Below are 17,478 nucleotides of genomic sequence, written 5' to 3' on the forward strand. Positions count from 1 at the left end.
ACATTTCCACCTTCAGTCGATGCTTCATATCCAGACGAGTGAAAAGGCCGGGGCGATTGGTTTATTTTTCAAACAGTTCTTATATGAGGCGATCTAAAATCCCCCCATGGAGATTACAATGCAAATAAAAAGTAGACGAACCTGTGGATTTACACCCTCTACTTGCTCTATATTGACCAAACTACCATTTCCATCTACAATCACATGGTTTGAGTCAGCCACAAGATGTCATATTCCTGACCACCCATCTACTGGTAAATTGATTGTACACAACTCATCAAATTGATTTGACAAAATAATCAAAACAGTCTTTGTAAGTTTTTTTTTTTTTTTTTAATAGAGTTGTACTGCATGATTAGATAAAACCAGCACAAAAGGACAGGGGCTTCAAGCAGTCTCTTCCTTGACCAAGCGGTCCTTCTTGAGTGGTCCCTGTAGAAAGAAAAGTCACAGTCAGTCCACACAGACATAATATTCGTCGGTCAAGAGTTTGTTCCCAGAGAGTGAACAGGGAGCTAGCACAAAAGGGCACTGCTCCCCTGCCTCACTGGAGTTCAATCTGGCACTGGAATGGAACCAAAGTTCATAATGGGATGTGAACCAGGTTACGTACAGTGCAGGGGTTGCCCATGTATATCAGAAATATACTAGATAATACCCAGGATAAAGTTACATTTGTACAGGCACTAGCAGTGGCTTTCCACTGCATGGTATAGGCCCAAATACTCACTGCATAATACTACCCCCCCCCCCCCCCCCTCAACGTGGTAGTCATAGCGACATCCAACCCTCTGTGTAGGAGTTGCTAAAGAACAACTTTTATGGAAACCATTTCCATTACACCTATATCTAGTCAACGAAAATGTTTCCCATAACATGGATAGGCCATGGCATTTATAAACACACCTGTAGTGCTGCACAATCAAGAGGAAAAAAAAGATCCAGACACTTATGCAATTTCATTTTGTGAAGAACCGTGCAGTACTATTTGGGTGTCCATTTTATTTTTAAATATTTATGGTAAAGACGAGAATCATGATCTCAATTCTTGTGGAGGAAAATCAATATTCACATTCAATAATCATGCAGTTAAGCAGACAGTTGAAGCCAGTGACGAAAAGTAGTGTGCAGACCTTTTAGCGTCACCTTAGCTCACCAATGGAACCTCTGAGCCCGAGGCAATACGCACGAGGCACTCTCCACAACAGAAACGCCCCCAAAAATATGAAGTTGAGCTGGTACTATGCGGTGGAAACGAGTCAGAGGTCTCGAAAGCTGCTGTGGTGCAATGAGAAATGTCCCTTACCATAAACGCCTTCTTCTCCTCTGCAGTTTGGAAGCGACCATGTCCAAATTTGGAAGTGGTATCGGTGAACTTTAGGTCGATCTTCTCCAGGGCACGACGGCTCGTCTGCACCAGCAGAGACTGAAGGGGGGGGGGGGGGGGGGGGGGGAGGAGATACAACTTTTTTTTTTTTAATGCATTTACCCAGCAGAAGTAGTTCAAGCCAAAGCATAGTTAACTTAGATCCTCTGGGTTTCTGCACCAAGAGTTTGTTCCCAGAGAGTGAACAGGGAGCTAGCACTAAAGGGAACTGCTCCCCTGCCTCACTGGAGTTCAATCTGGCACTGGAATGGAACCCAAGTTCATAATGGGGTGTGAACCAGGTTACGTACAGTGCAGGGGTTGAATGTATCTGAAATATGATACTAGATGTCTATAAATAATAGAACAGTACTGGCTATGCCATGATTTTATGAAACAATTTTACATGGATGGACTGCTGGCACATTTCAGTGCATGTTAGGTGGCTAGCCAGATGTCCAAGTTAAAATGTGCTTGCATCTGATCTCACCTTGCGCAGAGTGAGCACCCTCTTTTTGGTCCCGATCACACAGCCCTTCAGCATGATGAAGTCGTTGGTCACCTCTCCATAATGGACAAAGCCTCCCTGAGAAAAAAAACATTACATACATTATAAAAGTCAAAACAGGAATGCTACATACTTGCAGACACAAATGTACACTCGCCATGGGGTTGATGCTCTTATTGGACAGATCATACTAGAGGCATTGTTCTTCACAACCTTTCCATCCTTGGTGTGGTAGCCTTGGCCGATCTTGTAGATCTACAAAGAAGAGGTGGTTAACGCCTTACAACTCTCATACGTCAAGTGCAATTTAGAATTAAAACACTATGACGAATGGCATTACCCACCTTCTTGTTGATTTGTGCGGTGGTGGTAGCCCTTCTGACCAGCACGGGCCACAGAGAAGACCACACGAGCAGGATGCCAGGCACCAATACAGGCAACCTTGCGCAGACCACGATGAGTCTTGCGAGGAAGCTTCTTCGTGTGCCAAAGGCTGGTAACACCTACACAGCAGAGGTAAAAGGAAACGTTAAGTCTTCACAAACGTAGAACCTTGAGTCATACATGCATCCTCAAATGCTAAGATAGACTGCACTCAGTACTCGACATTCAGCAAGGGCTATAAACCCATTCAGTCCGCCCGTCGAGAAGCCTCATCACAGACAGACTACCATGTTATAGAAGGCATAATTTCAGCTACCTCTCAGGTATTCACACTCCCATTTACTGCATCATGTTTAAGTAAATGGCCATCGAGAATGCAATAAGAGATCATGATTCTTATATTGTCAAAGAAAATGTGAGATGCAGCCCTAGGGAGGCACGAGTGCTGCCAACCACCTTGTTAAACAAAGATTACGCTTGAGGATAATCATGTCATACCCTTGTATCCGTGACCCTTTGTGACTCCAATGACATCAATCATCTCGTCCTGTGTGAAGACTGTTGATCGGCACGGCCTGTTCCAGCTTCTCACGAGCCCAATCAACCTTGTCAGCGATGGAGCCTCCGTTGAGCTGCACCTCCATGAGGTGAGACTTCTTCTGCCTATGGGGCAGTAGGCGCATCTGCATTGATCAAAACACAGTCAATACATGTTGCATAAAAATGTCACCGCTCTCTGTAAATGCAAATACGTGTGGTGTCAGAAGGAAGGCAGTAGAAAGTGTCCTCATGCGGTTCGGGCGCCATGCCTGACGCAGTTTCCATTGTCTCATCACATACACACAAGGGGGACATTAGGCCTTAAGGTAAAGCTTCAATACACAAACCTGAGTGTGGGCTAGGACACGGATGACCTGGCAGTACTTCTTCATGGATGCAAAGTCCTTCTCCAGCTGCTTCTTGCCGTTGTCGTCCTGCCACTTTTTGCAATACTTGGTGAAGGCCTTCTTCTTGGACTTGTATGAGCATGCAGCGCGACTGCAGAGAGAAGCACAGGTCGGCACAGGTCCTTCATACACCACAGTGGGCCAGAGGAAGAACACAATGCACAGCTGTTCACCCTTTCCTCCTTGGGAGGAGGAGAAGGGCAGCCACAGCTTTTAAACCGGGAGGTTTTGGCTCATGGCTCGGTTTCTAAGAAGGCCAGAGGAGCCCGGAGCTCATCAGGGCACGAGGCACCTGAGCGGAGCTGCAGCGAGGGGCCACCGTAATGTTAATATACTTAACATTTGCTTCAGGTATTACTTTATATATGTATTTGGGGGGGGGGGGGGGGGGTTCTTATAGAAGCGACGCTTGCACTCGTTACTGATGTGCTCAGCGAAGATGGTCTTGAAGGATCGCAGGCCACAGGGAGTCTGAACATAGCCCACAACACCAACCATCATCATGGGAGGAGTCTCCACTATGGTCACAGCCTCAACCACCTCCGTAAAACACATTAGTCTTGAGTCATATACACTATCAGTTTGTTCTGAAATTCACCCTCATTTCAACCATTAAGATAGACTGAACTCAGTACTCGACATTCAGCAAGGGCTATAAACCCATTCAGTCCGCCCGTCGAGAAGCCTCATCACAGACAGACTACCATGTTATAGAAAATTTTACTTCAGCTACCTCATCACATTTACTGCATCACGTTTAAAGTCCTGCACTCACTTGAGCCAGGTCTGTCGACCTCACGGACAATGTGGATCATGCCAGCATTGTAGCCAAGGAAGGCGGTCAGGTGGACGGGCTTGCTGGCATCATCCTTGGGGAAGCTCTTGACCTTGCCATGGTGACGCTTGCACCTCTTCCGGGGCAGGAAGCCCAAGGATCCGTGTCGTGGAGTTGAGAACTTACGGTGGGACTGTGGAGAGTGGACAAGACCAGTGGTTAGCAACAAGGCTTGTGGGTCGGGTGGGGAGCACACATGGCGGTGCCTTTAACAATCCAATGCCCCACACATCCATTATGACATTAGTCAACAGCTACCATTCAGTCAACAGTTAAAAACAGTTATTGTTGTCACTACTGCACTGTCAAATATCCGCAGTGCAGCCTCGTGTAGAGACTAGAGACGTCATTCAACCTGACGTTAGCATTAGCAAGCCTACTGGGCCGCGATTTTGATAGCACCAAATGTTGATTTTCAAACGATGTTACATCTCTTGTGACTAGCTGTAGATAACGGTCAACGAATTAAACCGACAAGTAGTGGCCTACTCCCAGCAGCCACCTCTGAATAGCCGATATGGCTAGACCAGAGTAGGGCTAGACATGCATTAATAGGAAAATATATGCAACTTCAAATGTTCGTGGCATCAATATCTACACAGGCGTGTTTAGCTCCTAAGCACGGATACTTTAAAATGGTAAGAAGCATGAATACAGAGGATGGTTTAGATAACAAGTAGATGGCTATCCTTAATCTAAGACATGCTCACCATTTTGTCTCCAATCCAAATGAAAGAGAGCGGAAGAGGGGAGGAGAGTGCATATAGACGCAAACATTGCGGGATCCGGCGTGAGTGACGTGACTGACGGACCTTGTTCAAGAACCACCCATTGAGTACATCACTTTATAGCTGTTAGATGTCACTGTCTGTTTGTTCGAATTAAAGGCTATATTCAGAGACTGAGGCTGTTGTTTTACATCTCATTTCAAAGAAAGATGTTACTGTAGTTAGAAAACAAGTTCGAAGGGCACACTCAAATAGTGCAGAGGTGCTGACCACGGTGCAAAAGCATACAAATGAAAGAATAGGTCTCACAATGCAGCAGAGTAATGTATTATTAATTAAACAAATGATTAAAAACCCATGTTAGGTTTCTACCTAACAAAAGAGGTCTTCTTCAGGGATCGACAACATCAAGAAGCGTGAACCTCACTTATATAGGGACTCACACAGGTGAGTTCCATTTGGAGTCCTCAAATCAGAGTACCCTAAGGAGGTGCAACCAATTATCCAATGTATTTTACATTTTAAATATTGTTGTAGACAGTTTTCTTTTTTTGAAAATGTATTATCAAATCAAATCAAATCAATTTTATTTGTATAGCACATTTAAAACCGACTCTCATCAACCAAAGTGCTTCACAGGTCAAAGAAAAACAATACGATACAGTGCAATACAATACATCAGTGAAACAATACAATAAAAAAACAATGCATAGTTATGGACAAGAGAGACGTTAAGAGCAGTTAGAAGGCAGTACGGAAAACGTATCCCATGTATGGATTATGGATATTACAATAGGCTACATTCTCAAAGCCTGATAACAGATTGCCCCTCCGCAGTTAGGGGCACCCTGATTTGAGGACACAAATGGAGTCTATTATAATCACATCACGTAACACATTTGAAAGGTTATTTCAGAAATACCTGGTGTGACATTCACATTCTGTACAGTAAAAAAAAAAAGAAGAAGAAATCCATTCCATTCCATTCAGAAAACTAGGAGAAAACCAATAGCCTACCACATACATTCATGGAAAACACAGGGCACGTGTATTTGAACTTTGAAGGTAACATGTTCTGATGATTTATGTTTCATAATATCTACACATATTATTGAACCAATAATAAAGCACCCAAGACATTCATTAAAGTTTTCAACCCCCTATTATTGATCTCCAACAGCCCCTGAGAACAAATAACCAGACATTACATCGTAAAAGGTTATCCCAAACAAGATTTATTTTTCTGTGGCTCAGGAGGTAGAGCAGGTCGTCCAATGATCCCTGGGTTGGCGGTTCGAATCCCGGCTCCTCATGTTCACATGTCGAAGTGTCCTTGGGCAAGACACTGAACCCTACATTGCCTCCAATGATTTGTTTGGTGTGAGCTTGCCACCATTGGTGTCTGCATGTGGGAAGTGAGGACGCTGGCGTCAACTGTTCGCCGCTTCACCTCCCAATGTATGAATGAATGAACCATTGCAAAGCGCTTTCTTCCAATGAGAACACATGACATACAAGATTCAACACAAACTATTTTATGGTATAACAGGATTGTCTTGCTGTACAAGCAAAGTAATATGCTCATCTGCGACACGTTGTGAGCTAGCAGACCTGATATTTTCAGTGTGCGACACAGTGAATAAATCAGGCTATACACTTCACCTCATGACATATTTAGTTCTCATTCATCACATTGCCTATAACTGGAATTTCCTTTTCTTGTCTTGGCTTTTCACTGTCATTACACTGACGTACAATATAAACAAAAACATGAAATGATAAACAATACACCTATTGACTCTATTGAATTGTATTGCAATATAATATTATTGTAGGGTAATTCAATGCCCAATTCAATGGAAATGCACATACTGTACCACCATGCAGTGTCTGAGGCCTTACTGAGGCTGGGGAATGAAGACCTGCTTGCTTGTCTGATTTTTCATGCAGTTGCAGTCATTTTTATTTATTTTTTGTCCATTTATGCAATTACATATCATACTAACACACCAAGAATGAGCATGTCCCATTAAGAGTGTGAGTGTGTGTGTGTGTGTGTGTGTGTGTGTGTGTGTGTGTGTGTGTGTGTGTGTGTGTGTGTGTGTGTGTACTGTATGTAGTTGTACATGCGTGTGCGTGGCGTGCGTACTGTGTTTTGACTGCCCCCCTGTTGTGCATGTGTGAGTCAGGCCTGACTCACCTTCACAACAGATTGATGTATACCTGATGCATGAGACTTATTGACTGATGCAAGCTCACAATGCATTTCCAATGGGAGTCACATGGTTTGACACAATATTTGTGTTGTATGAGGGGGTGGGGGGCAGTCGAAACACAGCCGAAAGCCGTACAACACAAATGTTGTGTCAAACCATGTGACTTCCAATGGGAGTCACATGGTTTGACACAAAATAAATTTGTATGGCTTTCGGCTGTGTTTCATACAACAAAAATGTTGTGTCAAACCATGTGACTCCCATTGGAAATGAATTGAGAGCTTGCATCAGTAAACAAGTCTCATACAACAAGCATACATCAATCTGTTGTGCACGTGTGAGTCAGGCCTAGGCCTGTTTTCCATGTCTCCACCACCTCCTGTCCCCTTTAAAATAAAACAGGACTTTGTTTTGTCTGCATTTCTATAGAGCGTCGCAGTCCCGCCCCCTACCAGGGCCCAGGAAATTATTCCCCGTTCATTTTCCTCATAGACATTTCAAAACGTATTTATTTAAAGACATTTTAAGCCTCGTACAAAGCCAACTCGAGTTGTGACAAATCATGACAACAAACACAATTTTTCGGGCCGAACAAATAATTAAAAAGAAGAAAACGGCAGGTTACAACACTTTTTTGTTGTTTTTCTTCTTTGTAATTATTTGTTTGGTCCAAAATATTGTGTTTGTTGTCATGATTTGTCACAACTCGAGTTGGCTTTGTACGACGCTTAGGCCTATAAGGTCTTTAAATAAATACGTTTTGAAATGTCTATGGGAAAAATGCATTGGGAATTATTTCCTGGGTCTGGCGTCGTCATGAAAGGGGGCGGGACTGCGACACTATTGGACTTTTAACAAACAGTGACAGATGTTGTGTTTGTATAGCTGTAATTGTACTGACCTATCTTCCAGAGGGAGCCAGTACAAATGGAAAGCTTGTTTACCAACATGGCTAGCCCCAAAGCAACCCTGACCAGACTGTTCTGATAAACCTGCCAGACACTTCTCTTTTAGGACTTTGGCAGAGCATACAGTATAGTCAAAACAACATACCACAAAGACCAATTAACTGTATCCAGAAACTGTTAACTTCGCTAGACAATAATTTGGTCCAGCTGTTCACCTTGATCATGGGCATTTAACCTGCTAACCCTGCTTAAGATGATTCATGGCTTCTATTCATGCTGATTATTATTTGTATTTTTTTAATTTGTAGTATTCTATTCACCTTGCTCATGGGCTTTTAATGCCATAGTTTCACCTCCACACTTTAAGTGGAAGCACACTGAATGTATGTCTAAGGTCACATTCCCACCTAATACTTCGGTAGACTCGATGCGAATGGGCGGAGAAGTTGGGATTCTTGCATATTTAATTTGCTGCGGTTTGCCTTCACACTGTGCTGTATAACCGCAGCAATTGGAAACGCAGCAGGGACCTTATCAATGTGTTCAATTCATAAACTAGTATAGCCTACCCTACACAGTGAAATCTATGGTGTTAAAATTATACTCATAACGTGCATGTGTCGGACCTCTCTCTCTCTCTCTCCGCACGCACTGTTCCTTTGGGCATAGAGGCAGCTCAGCGCAGACAGACAAAGTCCCTACTCCCCACACAGTGACAGCACTCCATGTTTACGGCACGCAGACAGACAGACAGACAGACAGACAGACAGACAGACAGACAGACAGAATATTCTAGGCTACACTGCAGTGTTGTTTTTTTTGTATATATCCACGATTTTGTAACCCATTTTTCATTTTCCATTTTTTGTTACACTGCAGTGTTTTTATGTGTTTCCTTAAGCAATTGATTAATAAAGAGCTGGAGAGACATGGAGACTCCTTTTACTGACCAAACACTTTATAGCACAGAGTACTATCACAATAGAGCTTTATAGCACAGAGTACTATCACAATAGAGCTTTTTAACAGTTATTTTAACCAGAAAATCACTTACCCTTCATTTAATTTTCAAAAAAAGTAAGACATTATGTGGGGGAAAAAAAGAAAAACATTAGTGGGAGATACATGGCTTAGTTTGCAAGAAATGTACCGCTGATCTGTACACATACACAAAGAAAACATAGCTGTGGTTCAATCAAATTATTTATTTTCCAAAGCTTTCGGAAGAGGAGGAACATCACATTTTCAGATATACTTATAGCTTTAGAATATAATGAGTCAACCATTGGCTTCCTCAAATCTGACAGTTGGAATGCCTCATATCATACTGTAGGTCAGTGGTCATATTATAAAGGACAATGAGCAATGAAGAGGAAAAGCTTATATGGACCACAAGCTGAAGATATACTGTAATGTCCACTGTAATGTCCATGGCAGAGTACTAGAGCAGGTGAGTCCAACTGTCTTGTCAGGTGAGCAGGTGTTTCTAGTTGAGTCTGAGGTTCTACAGTCCTGGAGAGCAGTCTCATTGCCTTCGCACTGGAACTCTTTAGTCGACATTGGAGCCTTCCCTTCTCCATAGAGCGCCCCCTGGAGGACTGAAGGAGGCCAACAGTCAAGCTGCCTACAGACCACCTCTGCATCCTGCTGGTCAAAGTCGTCTTCACACACTGAGACCCACGACTGAGTAGACTTCACCTCCACTCTGCCTGAACACAAACTGGACCCATTCACCAACCTTACAGACTCTGGAGAGAGAGAGAGAGAGAGAGAGAGAGAGAGAGAGAGAGAGACAGACAGACAGACAGACAGACAGACAGACAGACAGACAGACAGACAGACAGACAGACAGACAGACAGACAGACAGACAGACAGACAGACAGACAAGATAGTTATTTAGGAAGCATAAGGTTTTCAACCCCTAAGCCTAACCTAAATTCTAGGCATTTCCAGGAGATCCCCAGCCAAAAAGGTTCAGGTACCCTGGTATAGATTACTGTCATTGTTGAGGTCATTGTTGGTTACCTGAACAGATCACCTCTACTCTGCCTTCTTGTACTTCATTTGGCCTATATGATCCCTTACACTCCCTCAGTGAAGATTCAGATCCACCACAGGAAGATTCCAGCCACTATACAGCTTGCTTTGAACGAGTAAACTTTTTTGTTGAAACAGGAGAGCCACAGTCCAGCTCCCTACACAGTACAGTTGCGAACCTCATGTTCCAATAGTTCAAATCAATTGGTCTCCAATCTCCATTATTTTTCATCTCCACTGTGCCAGCACAGTGACTGGTTCCTCCCACCAACCTGACTTCAGGGTCTGTAGTACAGAGACAAAATACAAGAGCATAAGCAGTAGCATACAAAATAAAATAAAATAAAATAAATTTTAAATTGGATGAATGTAAAATAATCCAATCACAGTTTGTCTTTTACCTGAGCAGGTGAGTCCAACGGTCTTGTCAGGTGAGCAGGTGTTTCTAGTTGAGTCTGAGGATTTACAGTCCTGGAGATCAGATTCACTGCCTTCACACTGAAACTCTTTGGTCGACCTTGGAGCCCACCCTTCTCCATAGAGCGCCCCCTGGAGGACTGAAGGAACCCCACAGTCAAGCTGCCGACAGACCACCTCTGCATCCTGCTGGTCAAAATCACCTTCACACACTGGGATCCATGACTGATTAGACTTCACCTCCACTCTGCCTGAACACAAATTAGGCCCACGCACCAATTTGACAGACCCTGAAGAGAGATAGAGAGGGCGGGATCCAATTTAATCTATACAGAATTGACATATTTACACTATCCACACACAAACTCATTGCCTGCCAATGACAACTTTTTTCCCAGTGTCTCTCGCTGCCGAGGACGACTTTTACCACTTGTTGGGGTTTTTATCAATTCAGAAAGCGATCGCTGATAGCCAACGTATATCAGTGTCCCCATCGCTAGGTAGCGATCGGCTCGGCTTTACCCGATTTAGCTTCCGGTTCATTTTTGGGGTCTTCAGAATAAAACATCCGGCTGCAGCCGTGTCAGGGAACGGACTACAGACTGAATCAATGCTGGCAGTACATTTGTTTAAAAATCAGCACAAATTATCATATTTCGACACACTCATTAAGAACATACAGACAATCACTGTCATTTGTTGTTACCTGAACAGGTCAACTCCAGTGTGTTGTCAGCAGTATTATAAGTCAAACTTCCACACTGCCTCAGTAACGATTCAGATCCAGAACATTCCCTATTATTCTCTATTATGAGCCACCATGCAGGTTCATAATCAGATCCATGAATCATTTTAGTTGAAACAGGAGTACCACAGCCCAGCTGTCTACACGCTACAGTTGATAACTTCTGCTCCCAGAGACTAGGATTTACTGGATACCACTCGTCCTCGTATTTCACCTCCAATGTACCAGTACACTTTCTGCTTCCTCCCACCAACCTGAGATCATCAACCTCTGTACAGAGACAATAAAATAGACAGCAACAAGAAAAGTAATATCTATGTACTTTGATAAAAACCGTTTAAGGCTACAATCTGATGTTTAGTTGTTTGAGGTGTGTTTGTTCACCTGTTGTGTGGCGTGTTGGTTGAACATGGAGAGCTGAAGAGACAAAAGATTAAATTAATTAGTTTCAGTGTAACCGAGTACATGGATATCTTCTCTACAGAGGATAGAAAGAAAGAAAGAAAGAAAGAAAGAAAGAAAGAAAGAAGAAAGAACATCAAGTAAAAGAAGGTGCAGAAATACCGTAACATTTAGGCCCTCATTTATCAATTGAGTGTAAAATCTGCCCCAAATTCGAGTGTAGGATTCGTAGTACACCCACGTCGGGTCGGCATTTACAAAGTGATCGCAGACAGCTGTTTCTTCCTTAATTTCGTTCGGACGTTTATAAATGTGACGGCTGAAATCTATCTGGCACGCCCTATGAAATCAAGCCTCGCCCTCGTTTTTGCGACATGAACAACTGCAGTACGACCTTGGAAACCATAGTTACATGACGAAAAAAGTCAATAAAAAAGTCACCCCCCTCTCATACACACACAGACGCACGCACGCACACGCAACTTGCAAGTCCAACTGGTTTGTTGTAGCCTATCTTAAATAAATTGTGCATGCAACTTTCTGGTTAGTAAACCACAGCATGCAAGCCGCCTTTGTTTTAAAATGGTTCCCCAAACCGTTCACACTTCACACTTCACTATCGGCCGGGGCTACCCCCCCCCCCATGCTAATTTGCCCAGTCAATCATTTGATCCGCGCTACGCGCCTGCCGTGTGTTGTTAGTTGTAGCCTATATTAAATTATTAAAGTATTTATTCATTTAATATAGCCTACAACAATATATTAGTGAACGAAAATCTGAACCTGCATGTGAACAATGAATTAAATAACAAATAGGCGGCGCACACACACGCTGCTGTTTTCCTCCTCTCCTGTCCTGTCTGTCTCTATCACTGTTCATGACACCGCGACCATGCACGTTTATGACAATCTATTTAGATTAGCCTACCTCGCTAGTCGCAGTAGTAGTCGGTGCAGTGGCTGGGCTATCAACTGACAATTATATAAATGTGCAGCCTAAACCAGCCTCATGTGGCACACTGGCACTGGTGGGCTGGCAGCCTGGCTGGGTGGTTTAGCCTATACCTAACTCCGATGCGGTCAGCGGTCCCCAATTTTGCGCTGGCACGCCGGCATGGCACATTTGGCATTCGAGCGACGCGTCGGGTTTATTAAACGAGGAGGAGATTGCACATAGGCTACTGTAACTCCAGAAAGACATCGGCCTGCTGTAGATTAGGCTACAGTAGGCTACCCAAGTTGGGACTCTCACTCTCCGCAGCTGCAGCGCTGCACTCTCCAACGTCCCGTCATGGAAATATTTCAGCACAGACAGCCCAAATCCTCGCATGTATGCGCTCATCATGCAAAACACTGTTTAAATGGCTTACGCATCTAACTTGCAACATTGTTTTTAAATGCGCGATTTTAATTGCTTGCTTGTAAAGTTGGAAAGCTCCTACTAATTTCATATGACACAAAGACACATCGTTGATGTATTCCTTAACTTTTTTTTACTTTTTTACATTTAGCCCATATACATACCTATACAGTTTTATATAAACATTTTAGGAGTGAATACATATGTTTCGATGCCTGTGACAGCCTCTCAGCTGGTCAAACAATGCTGCTCCGCTGTTCTACGACAGAAAAACAGGTGAGGACAAAGCGTACGACAGCTCCCGACCAGACGTGGTTATTGTCTTGGCTCAAGTTCAAAATCAAACGTTGGCGCAAATGGTAAATACACCCATATTTTGGCGTACGCACGGTTGATAAATGAGGGCCATACAGTGTACACTGGTATTTTGTAAGGTACCGTACCGCACAGTAAAACTTAATACCATACCATCAATACTTGTGATAGATAGGAGTAGCCTAGAAGATTACTGTCATTGGTGAAGTGTTTGTTACCTGAACAGACCACTTCCAGTTTGTGGTTAGTATCAGACATATCAGACAACAATGTTCCACACTCCCTCAGTGAAGATTCAGATCCATCACAGTTCGATACCAACTTCCGTGCAGGTGTCCACTCAATACGCTCATCAGAACTCCTTTGTGTTGAAACAGCAGAGCCACAGTTCAGCTGTCTACACACTGCAATTGCAGACTCCAGTTTCCACCGATAATGATCATCCACTGGGCTCCACTCTCCCTGGTGTTTCATCTCCAGTGTACCATTACAGTTACTTGTTCCTCCCACCAACCTGATGTCTTCAGGCTCTGCACACAGACACGAGAAAAACAGCACAAAATAAGTAATATGATGTTGATTCTAACATAATAAACCGAACCTAAAGTGTGTTTTTTTTTTTTACCTGAGCAGGTGAGTCCAACAGTCTTAGGTGAGCAGGTGTTTCTAGTTGAGTCTGAGGTTCTACAGTCCAGGAGAGCAGACTCACTGCCTTCACACTGGAACTCTTTGGTTGACATTGGAGCCTTCACTTCCCCATAGATCGCCCCCTGGAGGACTGAAGGAGCACCACAGCCAAGCTCCCTACAGACCACCTCTGCATCCTTCTGGTCAAAGTCTCCTTCACACACTGAGACCCACGACTGTGTAGACTTCACCTCCACTCTGCCTGAACATGAACTAGACCCATTCACCAACCTTACAGACTCTGGAGAGAGAGAGAGAGAGAGAGAGAGAGAGAGAGAGAGAGAGAGAGAGAGAGAGAGAGAGAGAGAGAGAGAGAGAGAATAATTTAGATACAATTATGTTGTCATTTAACAAAAGTTAAAAAAGAAAATACATGGGAATAGTGAAATTAACTTCTAACACAATTTACAATTTAGGCAATCCAGAGCAATTTACATTTAAGCAAGACCAAAAACATGGCTCTAAATGCAACGGCTCTAACGGCATTAGAGCTATGGACCAGATCATCATATCAGACATTTTTGGAAACATTTTCTAAATATGAATTTAAGCACATGCTACTTCTGTCCCGTCATGCTAGTGTTAATGCACCACAACAAAAAAATAAAAATAAAACTGTACAAGAAGAGCTTTGAGCTCAAAATGTCACAGTATTTTGTGGCACAATAAAGCATCTGTCGCATTTGGAGCAATATGGAGCCCTCAGACAGTGTGCGAGCGTTTATCGTTCTCTACACTCTAAAGTTCTAAACACATGTGATCAGTGTGAGATGGTCCAATCTCACCATGGTATCAGGAGGTGAAGGATTACATCTACTTACAGTGCAGCTCCATGGTTAGGGAGGAAAGGAGGAGAGAGGTCACACTCAGCCACGTTACCATCTTCATCCTGCTGCCTGAAGACACCTTCACCCCCTGTCTGCTCCTGTGACTGCTGAAGCTCCACAGATACCTTCACCCCCTGTCTGCTCCTGTGTCTGCTGAAGCTCCACAGATATACCTTCACCCTCCGTCTGCTCCTGTGTCTGCTGAAGCTCCACAGATATACCTTCACCCTCCGTCTGCTCCTGTGTCTGCTGAAGCTCCACAGATATGCCAGACACCCACTGTCTCTCACACACACACACACACACACACACACACACACACACACACACACACACACACACACACACACACACACACACACGCAACAGTTCAGACTGACTGTTGACTTTGATAAGAAGAGCTCAATATAATGAAGGACTTTGACATATTTGAGGTTAGTTTAGGTGAGGGGACAGTTTGGGTCAAATCTATAGACAGGCAGTCCTGTAGGTAGGAAGGTGGCACAATCAGTAGTGCTGTCGCCTCACAGCTAGAAGGTCCTGGGTTCGATTCCCACTCGGGGCGCTGTGGGCGCTTGCGGCATGTCCTCTCCTCCGCGGCATCAGTGCCCATACCCGAGGCGGGGTTGGCGAAAGGACCTTGCTGTGTGGAGTTTGCATGTTCTCCCCGTGTACCCTAGGGTAGGAACCCTTACAAAAAACATTCAGTAATCCTGGTCTCTAAACTGCCTCCCCCTGGCCAGCCGGGGCGCCTGATGGAATAATGTGTTCCTTAATTCCACACTCTATGTCCAACCAGGGAAACCCCCCCCCCCCCCCCCCTTGTCAGGTGTAAAGGAGTGACATGGACACTCATGCATGAAGGAAGCATGAGTTCAAGTCCGTTCTCCCCAGGTTGGCGGAAGGTGTGTAGAGCCCAGGATCACATTAGATAATTGACACAGGGGTGAAAAATGGGTTACAAAATCGTGGGATAAAAATGAGTTTGAAAAACAAGTAAATATATGTATTTAAATCTTTTACTTGTTTACATGCTTCTCAAAAAGAAAGACATGTTGTCCTGTGCCATGCCCAGGAGGGGCGAGCTCTAAGTGCGACCGCGACGGTAGCCACGGCATTTGTTAAATTCGTCGACGGTAATGAGCTTTCGTCACGCGCACGGGAGGTTCGTCGCTCATTTGCAGTCGCGACGAAAGAAGCCATCGTCGTGACTTTTAACTTAATAGGTCACCGAAATAGTACTCCGCCGCGCCGTACTCCGTGCGTCATTGCGCACAGGAGGTTCGTCGAGGAGAACGGCCTCGGCCGCCTTCACCTTCTAATACTAACATAGAACCCCATTCTATCAGCTGCCTTGTTAGCCTAGTGGTCTGTTACGCCGCCTTCCAATCCTTTGTTCATTGGTTCACGTGTTTGCGTCCCGCTACCGACACCGTTTATAAAAGTCCCACGGCCGTGGAACTTCACCTTCTAATATTAAAATAGAACCCCATTATATCAGCTGCCTCGTTAGCCTAGTGGTCTGTTACGCCGCCTTGGAATTTGGTCACCTGTTTGCGCCCCGCTGCCAACACTGTTTTTTTTTATTATTATTATTATTATTATAGTAACCGGCCCGGTTAAAAACAGGTGACCAAATTCCAATAGTTTGGAAGTCCGCGGCAGAGTCCTCTAGGCCAGTAAGTCAGCTTCCAGAATAGGTTTCTCTGCTAGTATTAGAAAGACTCTCCCCGGCATGTAAAACCACCAAAAGCCACCCTTTCCCCATTGCGCACAGTCCGCGGGTCGCGGCGAACGTAACGCGAGTCGCGGCTCGGCGCAACGATAGCCGCGGGTCGCGGCAAATGTCCCGCGAGTCGCGGCTCGGCGCGACGATAGCCGCAGGTCGCAGCGAAAGTCCCGCGAGTCGCGGCGAACGTCTCGCCACGCGACGATATTGATGACGTCGCGGAAGTCGTCGTCAGTCGAGGATGGAGCTCGCTGTCTCTCGCCATGCCTGGAGGTCGTCTCCCTGACTTTCCCCCTCGTGTTCCCCTAGCTGCGCCCCTTCCCTTCACCCACCTTCCAGAGACTGTCATTGGGAGCATTTCCACCTTTGTGCCCAGGTGTGCTAATGACTCCCTTGTAGGGTTGTCCCAATCTGATCACGTGATCGGAAATCGGGGGCCAATGACGTCATTTTCAAATGGGGAGAAAAAAAACATGATCCGGACATCCCTAGTATTAATATTAGATCCATTTCATGATATTAGACTGGATATTGCCTGTGATTTTGGATATTGTATTATTGTGATATGGCACACATGTTACATAAAATATTTTAATATCGGATCGGGAACAATCAGTATTGACAGATACTCAAAATCAAATCGGAATCGGATAGGGAGCAAAAGAAATGTAGTGACATCCTCCCTTATGTAATGGCATAAATTCCTTAATTACTTTTCCTGTGTTGCTGTTGTTTCCTTCTGTCTCTCTCTGCTTTCTTTGGGTCCCCAATAAATCCTGGGACTAACCCTAACCTGGGATCCAACGACGAACCAGTAAAGCCATAACCCCAACAAGCTGGTTGATTGGCAACGTCTGGTCGTCGCTGGACCCAGGGGGAACTCAAGGACACGGGGTGGGGAGAAGCTGTCTCAGACTGAGGCTCTCTCTGGATCCATGGCTGGATCATTCCGTCTGTTGTGATTCATTCCATAAATCACAACAGAAGTGCACCACACAGGGAGGGCGAAACTGAAAATGCACAGGGACCCGGAAACAAGCAACATGACACTACAATGATCCAGCAC

At 44.5% G+C, this 17,478-nt stretch overlaps 1 protein-coding gene, 1 long non-coding RNA gene and 1 pseudogene across 5 annotated transcripts; 1 reads left to right on the plus strand and 2 right to left on the minus strand.

Moving 5' to 3' along the window:
- Positions 1 to 291: 291 nt before the first annotated feature.
- On the minus strand, positions 292 to 5,158 carry LOC306937734 (large ribosomal subunit protein uL3-like; annotated as a pseudogene). Its single transcript, XR_013792559.1, has 9 exons — positions 4,751 to 5,158; positions 3,981 to 4,173; positions 3,146 to 3,327; positions 2,757 to 2,941; positions 2,219 to 2,377; positions 2,032 to 2,129; positions 1,857 to 1,952; positions 1,307 to 1,426; positions 292 to 432 (listed from the first exon to the last, which is right to left on the minus strand). The product of XR_013792559.1 is annotated as a large ribosomal subunit protein uL3-like (transcript).
- Positions 3,602 to 4,170, plus strand: LOC306937738. Its single transcript, XR_013791647.1, has 2 exons — positions 3,602 to 3,749; positions 3,969 to 4,170. It is a non-coding gene; the product is annotated as an uncharacterized lncRNA (long non-coding RNA).
- A 4,028-nt stretch (positions 5,159 to 9,186) lies between the features above and the next one.
- Positions 9,187 to 13,921, minus strand: LOC306937733 (CD5 antigen-like). 3 transcript variants are annotated; one of them, XR_013791645.1, is made up of 7 exons: positions 13,795 to 13,921; positions 13,388 to 13,699; positions 11,477 to 11,509; positions 11,054 to 11,362; positions 10,332 to 10,637; positions 9,919 to 10,215; positions 9,187 to 9,640 (listed from the first exon to the last, which is right to left on the minus strand). XR_013791645.1 is itself a non-coding variant. In XM_079521650.1 (5 exons), exons 1-5 carry the CDS (start codon positions 13,907 to 13,909, stop codon positions 9,556 to 9,558), a joined length of 561 nt encoding a protein of 186 aa, XP_079377776.1. In that variant the 5' UTR covers positions 13,910 to 13,921; the 3' UTR covers positions 9,187 to 9,555. The 3 variants fall into 3 exon arrangements, 1 of the variants encoding a protein (XP_079377776.1); XR_013791644.1 differs by lacking the exon at positions 11,054 to 11,362; XM_079521650.1 differs by lacking the exons at positions 9,919 to 10,215; positions 10,332 to 10,637 and having other exon boundaries at positions 11,347 to 11,362.
- Positions 13,922 to 17,478: the final 3,557 nt, after the last annotated feature.

Source organism: Electrona antarctica, assembly GCF_951216825.1.
Source record: "Electrona antarctica genome assembly, chromosome: 14".
Taxonomy (NCBI): Eukaryota; Metazoa; Chordata; class Actinopteri; order Myctophiformes; family Myctophidae; genus Electrona; species Electrona antarctica.